Raw genomic sequence first — 12,119 nt, forward strand, 5'->3', positions numbered from 1 at the left:
TTCATTTTCTTTAATATTTCCATTGTACAACTGAAAGTATATACATCGTTTTTTCAAAAGTATACTTTCATTCGCACTAAATAAATTCGAAAAAGAAATACTCGACGTGCTTTGATTTCTATAAATAGCCAATAGTTTATTCTTCTTCTACTTGAAATTTAGTTTACCTATTCCAGTTCAGTCCGAGTATATTACGTGCCTGTCGAGAAACAACATCAAATAAGAATATTGTTACAATATTGCTTTATTAAATAATACTAAAATTTAACCAAAACTTACTGTAACAAAAGCAGCACTTGCTGTTTCAGAAACACGATTCAGGGCTTGATCTGGTAAGGCTATATCAGAAGTTGTTGTGAAAAATGCATGAATTTGTGTTGCATCTTTTATCCGCCTTTCTAAGAAGTTCCAAGTTTGTCTATGATCTTCACTGTTATCTTGTAGCATATACAGCTCTGTGGTTTTATAAATACCTGCTAATACTACCCTTCTTGTGTACCAGTTGATCTAATTAAAAAGATTTCAATACAAAATATTTTAATTGAACATAAAAACACATAGAAGACAAAACTATAGAAATATTCTTACATCAACTGATCTATCACCAGCATAATAACAAATGTCATCTACCAAAGTAAGTAAATTAGCTAATGACTTTGGTGCATTAGGTGGTAGTGCCATTAGAGCTAATGCTTGGGGCCATGTCTTTTTATATGGAATCACCATTCTAAGCCTTATTTCAACGGCATCGCGTACTTGTGATTCTAATGGTTTTTCTCCTTTGGTACAATTTTCTTCAGTAGCCTCTGCTCGTTTCATAAGGATTTCATTTAATTCTGTGTTACATGTCAAATAAAAGTACTGAACCAAATCTACTCCTTTATTAGGGAATAATCCATGAACCACACCAGGATACCCAATAGATTCTGCACCTTTAGTACATATACTTATTAATTGTCTGTATTAGATGCAAACAATATATTATTATACTTTGAAACTATAACTAAAATACATTTAATAAATATATGGGATTTACATCACCTATTTACTCACACACAAAATTGCTTCTAATTCATCTACTTAACTGAAAAAAAAAATATTATGAATTACCAGCACTGATAGCTTGCTGGCTCCATCCTAGATCATGAACATACTTTAAAGATGCAGCAAGAATTTTTGTTTTGATATTTTTTTCATATTCTTCGTCGCTTTCCTTACAATTAGTATACTCTTTACTTGTTTGTTGTGTATTTGCATTTTCAGTCTGATTCGAGAGTAATGTCTTACAAGTCCATAAACTTCTAAAACCTAATAAAATTAAAATTAATTTTTTTATTTCAAGAAATGATATATATTTATTTAATTATAATTAGTAATAGCGAAACGAGTAAATTACAGGGTAAAGTCAAAATAAATAAATTGCAAATGAAAAAGTATTTTATTTAACAGCAAATAATGTACACATTAAAAATATGGAGGTATTGTTCTGAAATTACAGTACTATTACTGTGTTACTTAAGAGGATTATTCATAATGCATTCATTAACTCTAATCAAAATGCTTTCCATTACATCAAGCCCATTCACTGCTTGATAGCACAATGAAAGTTTATTTAGGACTGGTATTGCTGACAATTTTTCACCTCCCACAGGTAATGGTGCTTCAATAACATTCCTTTCTAATTCTGTTTTTGCATTTGCTTTAATAGCTTTTTTTTGTTCTTCTACATCCTTTACCTTCACCTTCCAGTGTGTTCTGCATAAATATATACCTTCTCTGAGTGGTTGTAAATAATCTTTCTCCAATTCATCTACTAAATTCCAAATTCCAGTTTGATTCTGTTGGTCTCTAATAAATAGAAATCTCAAAAGGTTTAAGCTAGTGATTATCTCATCAGATAATTCTACCAAGTCTGATGCTCTTTCATGTGGTAATTTACAAGCTAATTTAATCAGAGACTCTAAATTATTACCAAGAAAATATGGAATAAGTGGTACCGATTGAAGGCATTCAATGACAGAATCCTTGACTATCCCAGTAGTTAAACTAAGCAGACCTGAGTATTTACTAGTCTGATACAACCGAAAAACGATTAAATATCTAGCTTGCATGTCAAACATTTCAACATATTCTTGAAATATGATTAAAGCTCTTTTCCTTTCTTTGTTATTATTAAAATAACAGATCATCACCTTTGCAATTGTATCAAACAACTGTAAATAAATATTAAGCTCCAGTAACTCTGATGTTAAGGAACGTCTTATCAGTCTTTTCAATAATTGATCCATTAAACTTAATCCTTTTGCAATTGTTTCCTGGTCTTCAAGTAGCTTAATAATAAGATATATACATGCTTGAAAAATATACTGGAAGTCATATACTTGTGGTACTCTCTCCCATAAATGTATCCTTGTTATGACATAAAAATAAAAGTTAGCATATGCTAAGTCTGATATATTTTCATCTAATTCAAAAAGTGTTACTTTAAGATTATGACACTCTTCTTCTATGCATTTCTTCTTAGAATTGGTTTTTTTACTTCTTAAATTCACAATATTTAAAAACCAAAGCAAATCTCCAGTTATTTGACTTACAAGAGTTACAATCTTTTCTGGTATAGACTGTTTTAAATATTTTTCTGGGAGATGACTCAATGGTTTTCCCATCAAAAAAATTAGGATACTCGCAAGGTAATCTTTCAATGTGGCACACTTTTCTGAATTTTCTAATCTTGCTTCCTCCACTAATGGTTCCAAGAATGATATAATCACGATATAAATATTCTGTATTTTATTTATAGTTATAGTACTACTTGGGGAATCCTCATCTGGTATTGGTAAACTGTCAACATAAGATCTTATTGTACTGCTACACCACTCTATGGCTTTCATCTTATTATTCATTTTATTGAGGCACTTATTAAGTACCTTTAGAACTATACAAAATTTCACATGAATCTCTGGACCTTCTACTTGTTCTAACAGCTCTAATACAGTCTCAGAAGGATTACATTTTTCTACTATAATATTTAATATTTTTGTGCAGCATTCAATTAATTCTGCATTATACTTTGTGTTTTCATTGGTAAGATGAGAAGATACAATTGGTACAATATACCACGAAGATTCTTGAATGATATTGTCATAACTATTGTCTTCAAAGAGATTTAAAACTTCTTTGAGTTTGTTTTTCTTCAAGTAATCGGTTAAGTCATTAATAAATTTGTTCGTTACATTTTCCTTAGGGTCTGTCATTTTTAACAAAATTATTTGTCATACAAATATTAAACTGTTAACAATCTTCCTTGCTCATAAAAACCTTTACTTTCATAACCTTTACTTTCGACGTATTTAAATACCACTCTTTCCGCAAACTTACGATGAATAAATTACATTATTTTTAGGAAAATAATTGTAAAAGATAATGAATTACAGAGTTGTGGTGAAATTTTTAAGAATATTATGCTCTGCTTATGAAAACTGTGCGCATTTACTATAGACATACAATATATAGTATACAAATTGCACAATGAAACACAATTATTACACGTATTAATACGATTTGTAATATTTGTCTTGTGTATTTGATAATTCATTTACAAAATTCTAAACAATAAATGACAGGATCAAAATGATGCGCGTATGAATTGCGATTGGCATATATGATGGATAAAAGACAACTCGCTTACCGTTCGCTAAAAACCCTTTTCGCATTAACAAAATACTTGACATAGCCATATTCACCAATTTTAAATAAACTACTTGTCATATATTTATATGTGTACGATGAAACTATACAAATATTATTCTACTTGCGAGATTCGTTTATAGACACTTTATGAATTATACTTTACGTTTCACCTTTCCTGTGAATTTGTCTTAAACATTCTCTTGCTTTTATTTACGTTTAACGTAGTTTCAAAAATAAAAAAGCAAATACTGGATTAAACAAACAATATAATTTAAATTGTATATCAAAATCGTTAATTAAAAGATAGGAAAAATAAAATTATCAGTCAAAATTTGATTTTCTGCCGGAAGGGGGCGCTAGTTGTATCAAGAAACTTAACTGTTGACATCTACCTGCAAATTTTGTTTATGCCAGAAAAATGTTATAAAGTATCGCGAAAACAAAGGTCCAGAAAGGTTAAGGGAATTGAAGGTATTTTTATTGTATCTTCAGTATAAACTTAACTGGAAATGGAAAATAGTGGTGAAAGTGGTGACGACGGAGGACCTTTAAGTACAACAGCATTTCTTGGCGGTAGTGGTGTTTCTGCGTCATATATCAGTGTACAATCGGACGACATGGAGGGTAGGTTAACGATGTTTTGAAAATATTCGATGGAAACACAAATAAACTATAATTATACAACTATTGTATTATTGCTTTCAAATAATTAACAATTTTCAATGTTAACTTATACGAACAGGTTATTATTTTTATTCAGATGATCCTGAAAACACGGATGATTCAAATCATGGAACAAGCGATCCTTTACAAGGAGCCGGAGGCGGCAGTGGTGGAGGTCCTCTTCGTGAGCAGGACCGATTTCTGCCGATAGCGAATGTTGCTAAAATTATGAAAAGAGCTATACCAGAGGCGGGAAAGATAGCAAAAGATGCACGTGAATGTGTTCAAGAGTGTGTATCCGAATTTATATCGTTTATTACATCCGAAGCAAGTGATCGGTGTCATATGGAAAAACGTAAGACTATCAATGGTGAAGACATTCTATTTGCCATGACGACTCTTGGTTTTGACAATTACGTAGAACCACTAAAAGTGTATCTACAAAAATACCGAGAAGCTACGAAAGGTGATAATCCTCCAGGGAGTGGTACACCGGCAGGCAATGGAAAAGTTGAGCCACAAGGAACTATGTACGAAGATCAGTTGTTTGCCATTGCCGCGACTGCTTCTAGTGCTACCACTTCGGATACGCCTGTAATATATAGTTACACGTCTACCGATCAAATGCAATTCCAGCTTTCCTGATCGCAACAGGTTAAAACGATATATTAATATAAATTATTAAGATACAGAATGCGATACGCGATACAGCTATCTCAACTGTAGCATATTTTTTCTCACGTACGATTGTGTTTTACATAAGACTGTAAAATCAGTTTTGATGGGTAAACTAAACTTACATTTGTAAGAAACAAAGTATGAATGGATTCAGAGTTTGGTAAGGGAGGTGAATTAAATTTAGGCAATTCTTTGTAAAGAAACTATAAACGTGGAAGGAAATAAACCAGGAAGCAGTTAAAGACTCGTTAGTAATTACTTGTTTACTTTTTTAAACACGGTAGGGGTAGAAAAACATAGCCGATTGTTTATTTCACTATTATTTTTTAAAGCTCTAGTATTCGCAATTAAACTAGGATTTAGGCTGTGGTGGTTTTTTTTTTTTTTTTTTCTTTTGCGAAAACGGTTCAGGTCGGAATGGAAACAAGATATTCTATTTTAGACAAGAACCGGCAGTTAATCAGCGTGTAGATTCTCGTAGAAAACGTTCATAATGGTTGTTTTCACTCTGGTAATTGGGCAGGAGAGAGCAAGAGCTCGTGTGCTTTTGTTGATGATGATGCAGCGCCACTCGAAGGCATGGCTGATTGTTGTTGTCGCTGTTGTTGCGCTGGTGACAAAAGTGAGGCGGTAGGTAATGTTCCAGCCGGACGCGCGTCCGTTTTCCTCACTTTTTCCTTTTTGTCAGAAGCAACGTGGCAAAACCGCCAGCGGCACTGACCGCAACGGCATAAACAGAGGCAGAGCAGCACCCGAAATAGGCAACACAGTAAACCGGCGCACAGTAGCGAAGGACCCACCAGCCTCAATTCCGGACTGAGGAATCCTTTCTCTCCAGTGCCGACAAACGAGATAACTAATCCGAGCGCTGTAGTTCCCAGCCCCGCATAAAGTACGGTATTCACTGCCGCACTAACTTCTCCTCTACGACGGTTTGCGTTACTGCTTCCATCATCTTCGTCATCTTCTCCACTGCTTCCATAGCAATAGCTTGCGTCTCTTATCTGAGAACAGTAATACGGTACTTATACGGAACTTTATTAATTTACTTAAAATTCTATCTTAAATTATAACTAATAAGTGTTTTTACCCTGTTTCTTTTCATCCATCGTCGATGAGCCTCGCATTGCTTTGTCTTGTAACCATCTCCACGACATCCGTGAGGCGACATAGGAGACAAAGGAAGGGGGGAAGGTCTGCTGCACCCCTGCCATGCTGCTTTACCAGGTCCTCCACCACACTGAAATTATTTTCCGTTCAGGTATTGTTGTTATAAGCATTTATAGCAACTACAGTTGAGATCATTCAACACTTTAATTATCTATCAAATCTTTCAATAACTATGTATTATACTTTGGCTAAAAAAATTCTGAACAATCTACATTATTAAATAAATCTTAATTAATTTTTCTCTTAATTTCTATAATAAATATCATATATATACTATTATACAAAATATAAATAAATATAAAACATAAAAGCATTATATTATAATTATATATATATATATATATAAAAGTTTACATCTTTCTCTATCATGTGAAACATATTTTCTATTATTTATGTACTATATCAAGATACTTTTTAATTAATACTCTCTTTCCTCGTTACCCAGCACATAAATAATAATGTAAAAAACATGCATGCACGTACTAAAGAAAATACAGATAAATTTTTATACAAAGAACCAATTGAGATGTGTATAAACGTTTATACGTACATGTGTCGTAGAACTTGTCTAGACAAGTGCACTGTAATCATTGCATTCTGATTGACAACAAAGAATTAATTAAATATATAATTAGTAGCAATTAAATGTTGAATATTATGGAATACAATCTTCTGTACCATAATATCAATCTGAAATGCATGATTTTTATTTCTTTCATATGTATTATATTTAATGAAACTTTCACTATAAAACTTTCAATGAAAAGTTTGAAATATAAGAGACTAAATTAAACCGATTTAACGTGCATTTCTAAGGTAAAAATAAATTTTATTTATGTTTTTACTGAAAAGTTGATATAAAATGGTACAAAGGTATATCAAAAATTGAAACTTTTCTTTATATGTTTTAATCTCCTTTTAACTTTTCTTTTTAATGATCACATTTTTTTTCTTTTTTTTTCAATAAACAGTTAATAAACATAGAAAACACTGATCCGTTCTATGATAAGAGAAAGTAAAAAAGGGGATAAACATCAAGTATACACTACAAATGTAATTTCTTTTCCCAGAAAAAGGGTATATAGTTGATGCATAGATAATCAGCTAGGGAAGCAGCAGTTACCCTCTGATGCCATTAGCTTACTGTTGATGATACAGCATATCGGTATGGTTGATACTTACCCCATAAACGTAAGATCGTGGGGGATATCGCGGAAGCGGCGGAATAAGTCTGGTGGCCAAGTTTGAGGGTAATTCTCTAAAGTTCACCACCTTACCCCCCCGTAACCGTTGCTTCTCCCTTCTAATCAATAAAGCAGCCTGCATTCCGCTCATTCATTTGTATATTTTATTGATCATTAAGATCGGCCGTCCTCCTCCTCTTTCTCCTTTCCAGTTCTGTTTTCTTTTTTTTTTTTCTTATACACAGTATAAATAAAACTTTTTCCCTTCTCCTTTCCCCAGTCAAAAAAGAAGCACACGAATTCCTCCTCAAATCTTCCCCGATAGCGACTGGTACCAGGCACTACAACTTACTCCTAACATTGTATCGTCTGCCTCCAACATTAGTAGATGCTCGTATCCGCTGGTAGGAACCAGTCGAGACATGTTAATTACTATAAAAAAAAAAATAATTGTAGTTACAATTGATGGATAACCAGCTGACGAACCTGGTGCCGCTCGAGGACGTGTTATCGCGCGGGGCTTTACATACGCCACCAGACAGCCAATCGATGGTGTGTTCCTAATGTTATAAGTAAAGGTGTGCCAGCAATAGAAGGTGCAAAGTGCAACGAGGATTTGTTAATTACTTGAATAAAGGACTGCGATTAATAAAACGTGATCAGGTAAGTACCTAGGCAACAGCGACTAGTGTGTGTGTATGTGATAGAGAAAGAAGAGAAACAGAGCTAAAAAAATAGATAGAGAATATAATGAAACGACCCTAGGAGCAATTTAATTACCGCTGAACAATCTACCCACCTGTAGCTCCAATGAAGATGGCGAAACTCGGAGATCAAGGATCGATGGTGGCGGGAAAGGGAAATTATTGGACTTAGTGGCGCAGGTGACCGAACTAGGCGATTCAAGAGACAACGGTGGAGGTGATATAGGGAATTGGATCGGTGATACCGGTGCAACCTGCTGACACTTCTCGACATGACGCCGTCGATCGATGCTCGGATGGAATGCAGATGACGGTGGTTGTGGTGGTTGTTGCGTGGAAGATGGTGGAACAACGTGCGGACGAGCAAACTTGCTGGGATGGTGGTGGTGGTGGTGGTGGTGATGTTGGTGTTGGTGTTGGTGGTGCTGAGAAGAAGCCGCTGGGATCGGCTTCAACCGCGACGGGATCGTACCCTCGGCGACGCGTTTGTTAAGCTGCAACCGTTTCTGCTTCCTCCTGTTCGCTATACTGGCACCACCCGCAGCTGCGTACATCGCTTCGCACCCCGATTATACTCTTCCCGGTTTAACGCCTTCGGGCCAGGCGTTCTTTCTGTTACGAGTTTAGATCCCTTTGCATCGTCTTCCTGTGTGTTTTTCCTTCTGGAAAGGCAAGAAACATGACGGACATCCGCCTGCTATTGGCGGCCGTCATACTAAACTACCGACTAACTTCTATTCTAGCGAGAAGCACGTGAAAAGCATCTTATTTACAGCATTATACGTATATTTGCATATTGAACACAAGAAGCGGTGGTTACACTTACTAAATGCTCCAATTAAACGTACTTTTTATACTATTAATAACTAATCCTTTCCATTTGAATACTGTTTATACTAATTTTTATCGAATAACATAGCTTTTGAAGAATGAAAGAAGGATTTCAATGATACTTGAAGTGAATCAGAAGTATTTTACGTAATGTATAATAATGAATACATTAGGAGATACAAGATACTAATATCTACCCTTATTAGCGCTAAAAGCATAACGCGGGATATGTAAGCAGGAAGATGCTAAGAGATTTCTCTTTACAGAAAGAGGAAATTACAGTTGTCCTTGTGAACATTTGCCAACATAAATTAAAATGAACAAATTTAATTTATACGAATTTCTTTCAAAAACATAAAAATAGCCTGATTAATCGCATTTTCGTTGATTAAAAAATATGTACATAAATAATTTTCTCTCTTTTACCACCAAGCTCTCAAGTTTTCTGATCTGAGCATTACAAGGAGGAGACCTCCGCATTGACACCTTTCTGTTCAGCTTCTTGACCCGTCAATGGGTCAAGTAGTTTCGAACACGAATGTAACAAATCGAAAAACCCTCTTCTTCTTCTTCATTGTTTTACGCCGTGACACGTTCTAGTTACCCCTTCTTATCCCACCCTGACATTTTCCTTTTCGCCACTCTTTCCCTCCCGCGATTCATTACATTCGTTTTCAGTGCCCTTCTGCTTTCTATCTTTGCCTTCCTTTGTTTCATCCTATTCTTTGTTTTTATGTCCTAATATTCCTCTATCATTTTATCCATGAAAGCCGTGATATTATTATAAAATTATAACGGTACTAAAAAAAGGAAAAAAAATTATATTAGTTATGAGATGTATTAAATCCATGTAAAGAAGCAAGTAGGTAAAGATAATTACCATGTATAACCCAGTATCGGGGTCAGCAAACAAATGTAATGCACATGCAATGATACGTCCGTGCACGAAGCAAGTGAAAAGGGTATACGAAGCGAAATAATATATGAAGTCCCAGGGAAAATAATGTAGAAAAGCCAACGGTATCCACGGTGAACTGGACGGCAGTTTGCCCTACTTGGGTACAGTATTGCCTCGAAGTAAGCAACTCGAGCGGCACCCTATAAAGTAATCGGCCGAACGTGCGAATTTGTTTTTTTTTTTTAAAAGGATAAAAGATTACTTCTTTTCTCTAGCGAGTTGCTTATTTCAATGCAAAGATGTACTTCCTAAAAAGAAAAGAAAAAGAAGACACGAAGAAGCGCGTAAAAAAATAAAAGGCTGACTGGTGGCCAACGAGCACATCGCATTTATTATATTTTCTCCTTTCTTTTTCTTTTTTAGGTTCGCATTAGGGAAACGCGTATTGACAGAGCGTTCTATACAATAAATGACGACCAACGACGAGAACGACGACGACGGAACAATGAAGGCTACATTTGTTTCTTTCTCTCCCACACTTTCTCTCCCTCTCAATTAACACATGATCTTTCTCTTTTTTTCCCGTTCATTTCGTATCGCTAGCAACTGCTGCAGCAACGTCGGCGACGGTTCGACGGCGGCGGCAGCGACAGCAATAGCAAAAGCAGGCGTCAAGTCAGCCAGCAACACCAAAAGGCTGCGCGTACCAACGACTCAGGGTAAACCACTGCACCGTGTACGAGAACTGCCTCTCTCTCTCTCTCTCTTTCTTTTTCTCTCTCTCTTTATCCCAAAGCGCCTTCCTTCGATTTACGTGGACGACATTTTCTTGTTCGTTGTGCCTTTCTTTTTGTCCAATTGCACTTTTTTATTCTTTTTTTTTCTTATTTGCTTTTTTTCTTTTCTTTGTAGCGAGATGCCAAACTACTACCGTTAGAGGGACCCGCACGCACACAGAAGCACGGACACAGGGGGGAGCAGGGGTGCGCGACAGGGGATACGCGGGACACGAATATCCAGGACACGATCCCCGTGTACACACGGCGCGTATCACTTGTTCGTTATAATTAACGCAGCCTCCATCGTGTTAGCTCGTAATTCGTGGACGCGCCCGTTACTACCGAGCAACCACCGACTGAACAACCCGTCAGCCCGCGGTTACTTCTTTACCCTCCTGCTCGACAACCCCTTCTCTAACGTTCTCGCAAGCGCGTTACGTCGCTCGATTATGTACGCCATTCGTTCACTCGCCTTATGCGAATATCTAAACTTACCCAAGGTTGAGACACTTTTCAGGTTCATACGTTCTGCTGAACTATGGTTATAAACGATAATTTAGTTGGTTTAATGCAGTAACCGGTATTCCAACAATTATTATCGATATTGACTTACCGCATGCGGACGCAACCTCGTTCGATTTTTATGTGTAGCTCGAGGTGAAACCAGTTACAACGAGTAATACGTTTTAGTTCCCTTTCAGTTTGTAAAAAGCAAATTGGATAGATTAAATAATTGGTAGCAGTTATTTTTGATAATATAGCAGGTATTTTTTCACTTCACTTTTGTAACTAACGAGGTTCAGGTTCAGCGTCGTAAGTCGTTGGAGTCGTACTTAAATCGATATCGATGGAATTCGTATCGATTAACGATCACTTTCGATACGAAATTCAATTTTGAATTTCGTAAATTGAAGGTTGAAATTGTAAGATTTTTGTTATTCTGTTGGGGGTGAATTCCATCGTATGTCAATACTTAACAGTTTGATGATCAAATAGGACGGGTAAAGTGTATAATGTACTACTGCATCGAACGAAATATTACGTATATCATGCAGAATTGCCTGCATTTTTAAAGGAGGAATAATACCTTCGTGGTATTATGTAAGAGTTGCATATAATTAAAATTTGAAATATAATCATCTAATGTATTGATAATTTTGACTGACGTGGATTACATAAAGTATCTAAATGCGTTTGTATTTCGTTCAGATGGCATTGAACGTGTATACATATACAATACGTATAAAATCACATGCGGGGTGGAACTCCTTACAGATTCTAGGACAACCCGCTTTCGCACTTACCCTCCCCCGTACCCGCTGCCAGGTTACCTCGCCCCCTCGAGTTCCCCGAGTCGATATCCCGTACTGCTTTTGACCTTTCACCTTTCTCACATTACCCTGATTCTGTGGCTAAGGGACAACCTGCTTTATCGGCTTGTAACACCACCCATGTTTCGATTATGTTCTACTTTTTTCTTCTATTTAATCTCAATTAATCTTATCAGTGACAGCGACATGCT

The 12,119-nt window shown here is 35.8% G+C and overlaps 3 protein-coding genes across 7 annotated transcripts; 1 reads left to right on the plus strand and 2 right to left on the minus strand.

Annotated features, from left to right (window-relative positions):
- Positions 1-8: 8 nt before the first annotated feature.
- Coq9 (ubiquinone biosynthesis protein COQ9, mitochondrial) lies at positions 9-3,914 on the minus strand. 3 transcript variants are annotated; one of them, XM_034320288.2, is made up of 5 exons: positions 3,689-3,884; positions 1,111-1,308; positions 589-932; positions 280-507; positions 9-199 (listed from the first exon to the last, which is right to left on the minus strand). In XM_034320288.2, exons 1-5 carry the CDS (start codon positions 3,735-3,737, stop codon positions 164-166), a joined length of 855 nt encoding a protein of 284 aa, XP_034176179.1. In that variant the 5' UTR covers positions 3,738-3,884; the 3' UTR covers positions 9-163. The 3 variants fall into 3 exon arrangements, with proteins under 3 accessions (XP_034176179.1, XP_034176170.1, XP_034176162.1); XM_034320279.2 differs by lacking the exons at positions 9-199; positions 280-507; positions 589-932; positions 1,111-1,308 and adding an exon at positions 1,363-2,841 and having other exon boundaries at positions 3,689-3,914; XM_034320271.2 differs by lacking the exons at positions 9-199; positions 280-507; positions 589-932; positions 1,111-1,308 and adding an exon at positions 1,364-3,605 and having other exon boundaries at positions 3,689-3,912.
- Positions 3,915-4,082: 168 nt separating this feature from the next.
- Nf-YB (nuclear factor Y-box B) lies at positions 4,083-6,292 on the plus strand. The gene is made up of 3 exons (XM_034320619.2): positions 4,083-4,314; positions 4,451-6,052; positions 6,205-6,292. The coding sequence occupies exons 1-2, from the start codon at positions 4,200-4,202 to the stop codon at positions 4,996-4,998; spliced, it is 663 nt and encodes a 220-aa protein (XP_034176510.1). The 5' UTR covers positions 4,083-4,199; the 3' UTR covers positions 4,999-6,052; positions 6,205-6,292.
- On the minus strand, positions 5,448-12,116 carry LOC117602429 (uncharacterized). Of its 3 annotated transcripts, XM_034320451.2 has the most exons (5): positions 11,211-12,116; positions 11,093-11,133; positions 8,185-8,751; positions 6,122-6,271; positions 5,448-6,035 (listed from the first exon to the last, which is right to left on the minus strand). In XM_034320451.2, exons 3-5 carry the CDS (start codon positions 8,641-8,643, stop codon positions 5,535-5,537), a joined length of 1,110 nt encoding a protein of 369 aa, XP_034176342.2. In that variant the 5' UTR covers positions 8,644-8,751; positions 11,093-11,133; positions 11,211-12,116; the 3' UTR covers positions 5,448-5,534. The 3 variants fall into 3 exon arrangements, with proteins under 3 accessions (XP_034176342.2, XP_034176332.2, XP_034176323.2); XM_034320441.2 differs by lacking the exons at positions 11,093-11,133; positions 11,211-12,116 and adding an exon at positions 10,526-11,086; XM_034320432.2 differs by lacking the exons at positions 11,093-11,133; positions 11,211-12,116 and adding an exon at positions 9,801-11,086 and having other exon boundaries at positions 8,185-9,720.
- Positions 12,117-12,119: the final 3 nt, after the last annotated feature.

This window comes from Osmia lignaria, chromosome 9 (genome assembly GCF_051020975.1).
Source record: "Osmia lignaria lignaria isolate PbOS001 chromosome 9, iyOsmLign1, whole genome shotgun sequence".
Taxonomy (NCBI): Eukaryota; Metazoa; Arthropoda; class Insecta; order Hymenoptera; family Megachilidae; genus Osmia; species Osmia lignaria.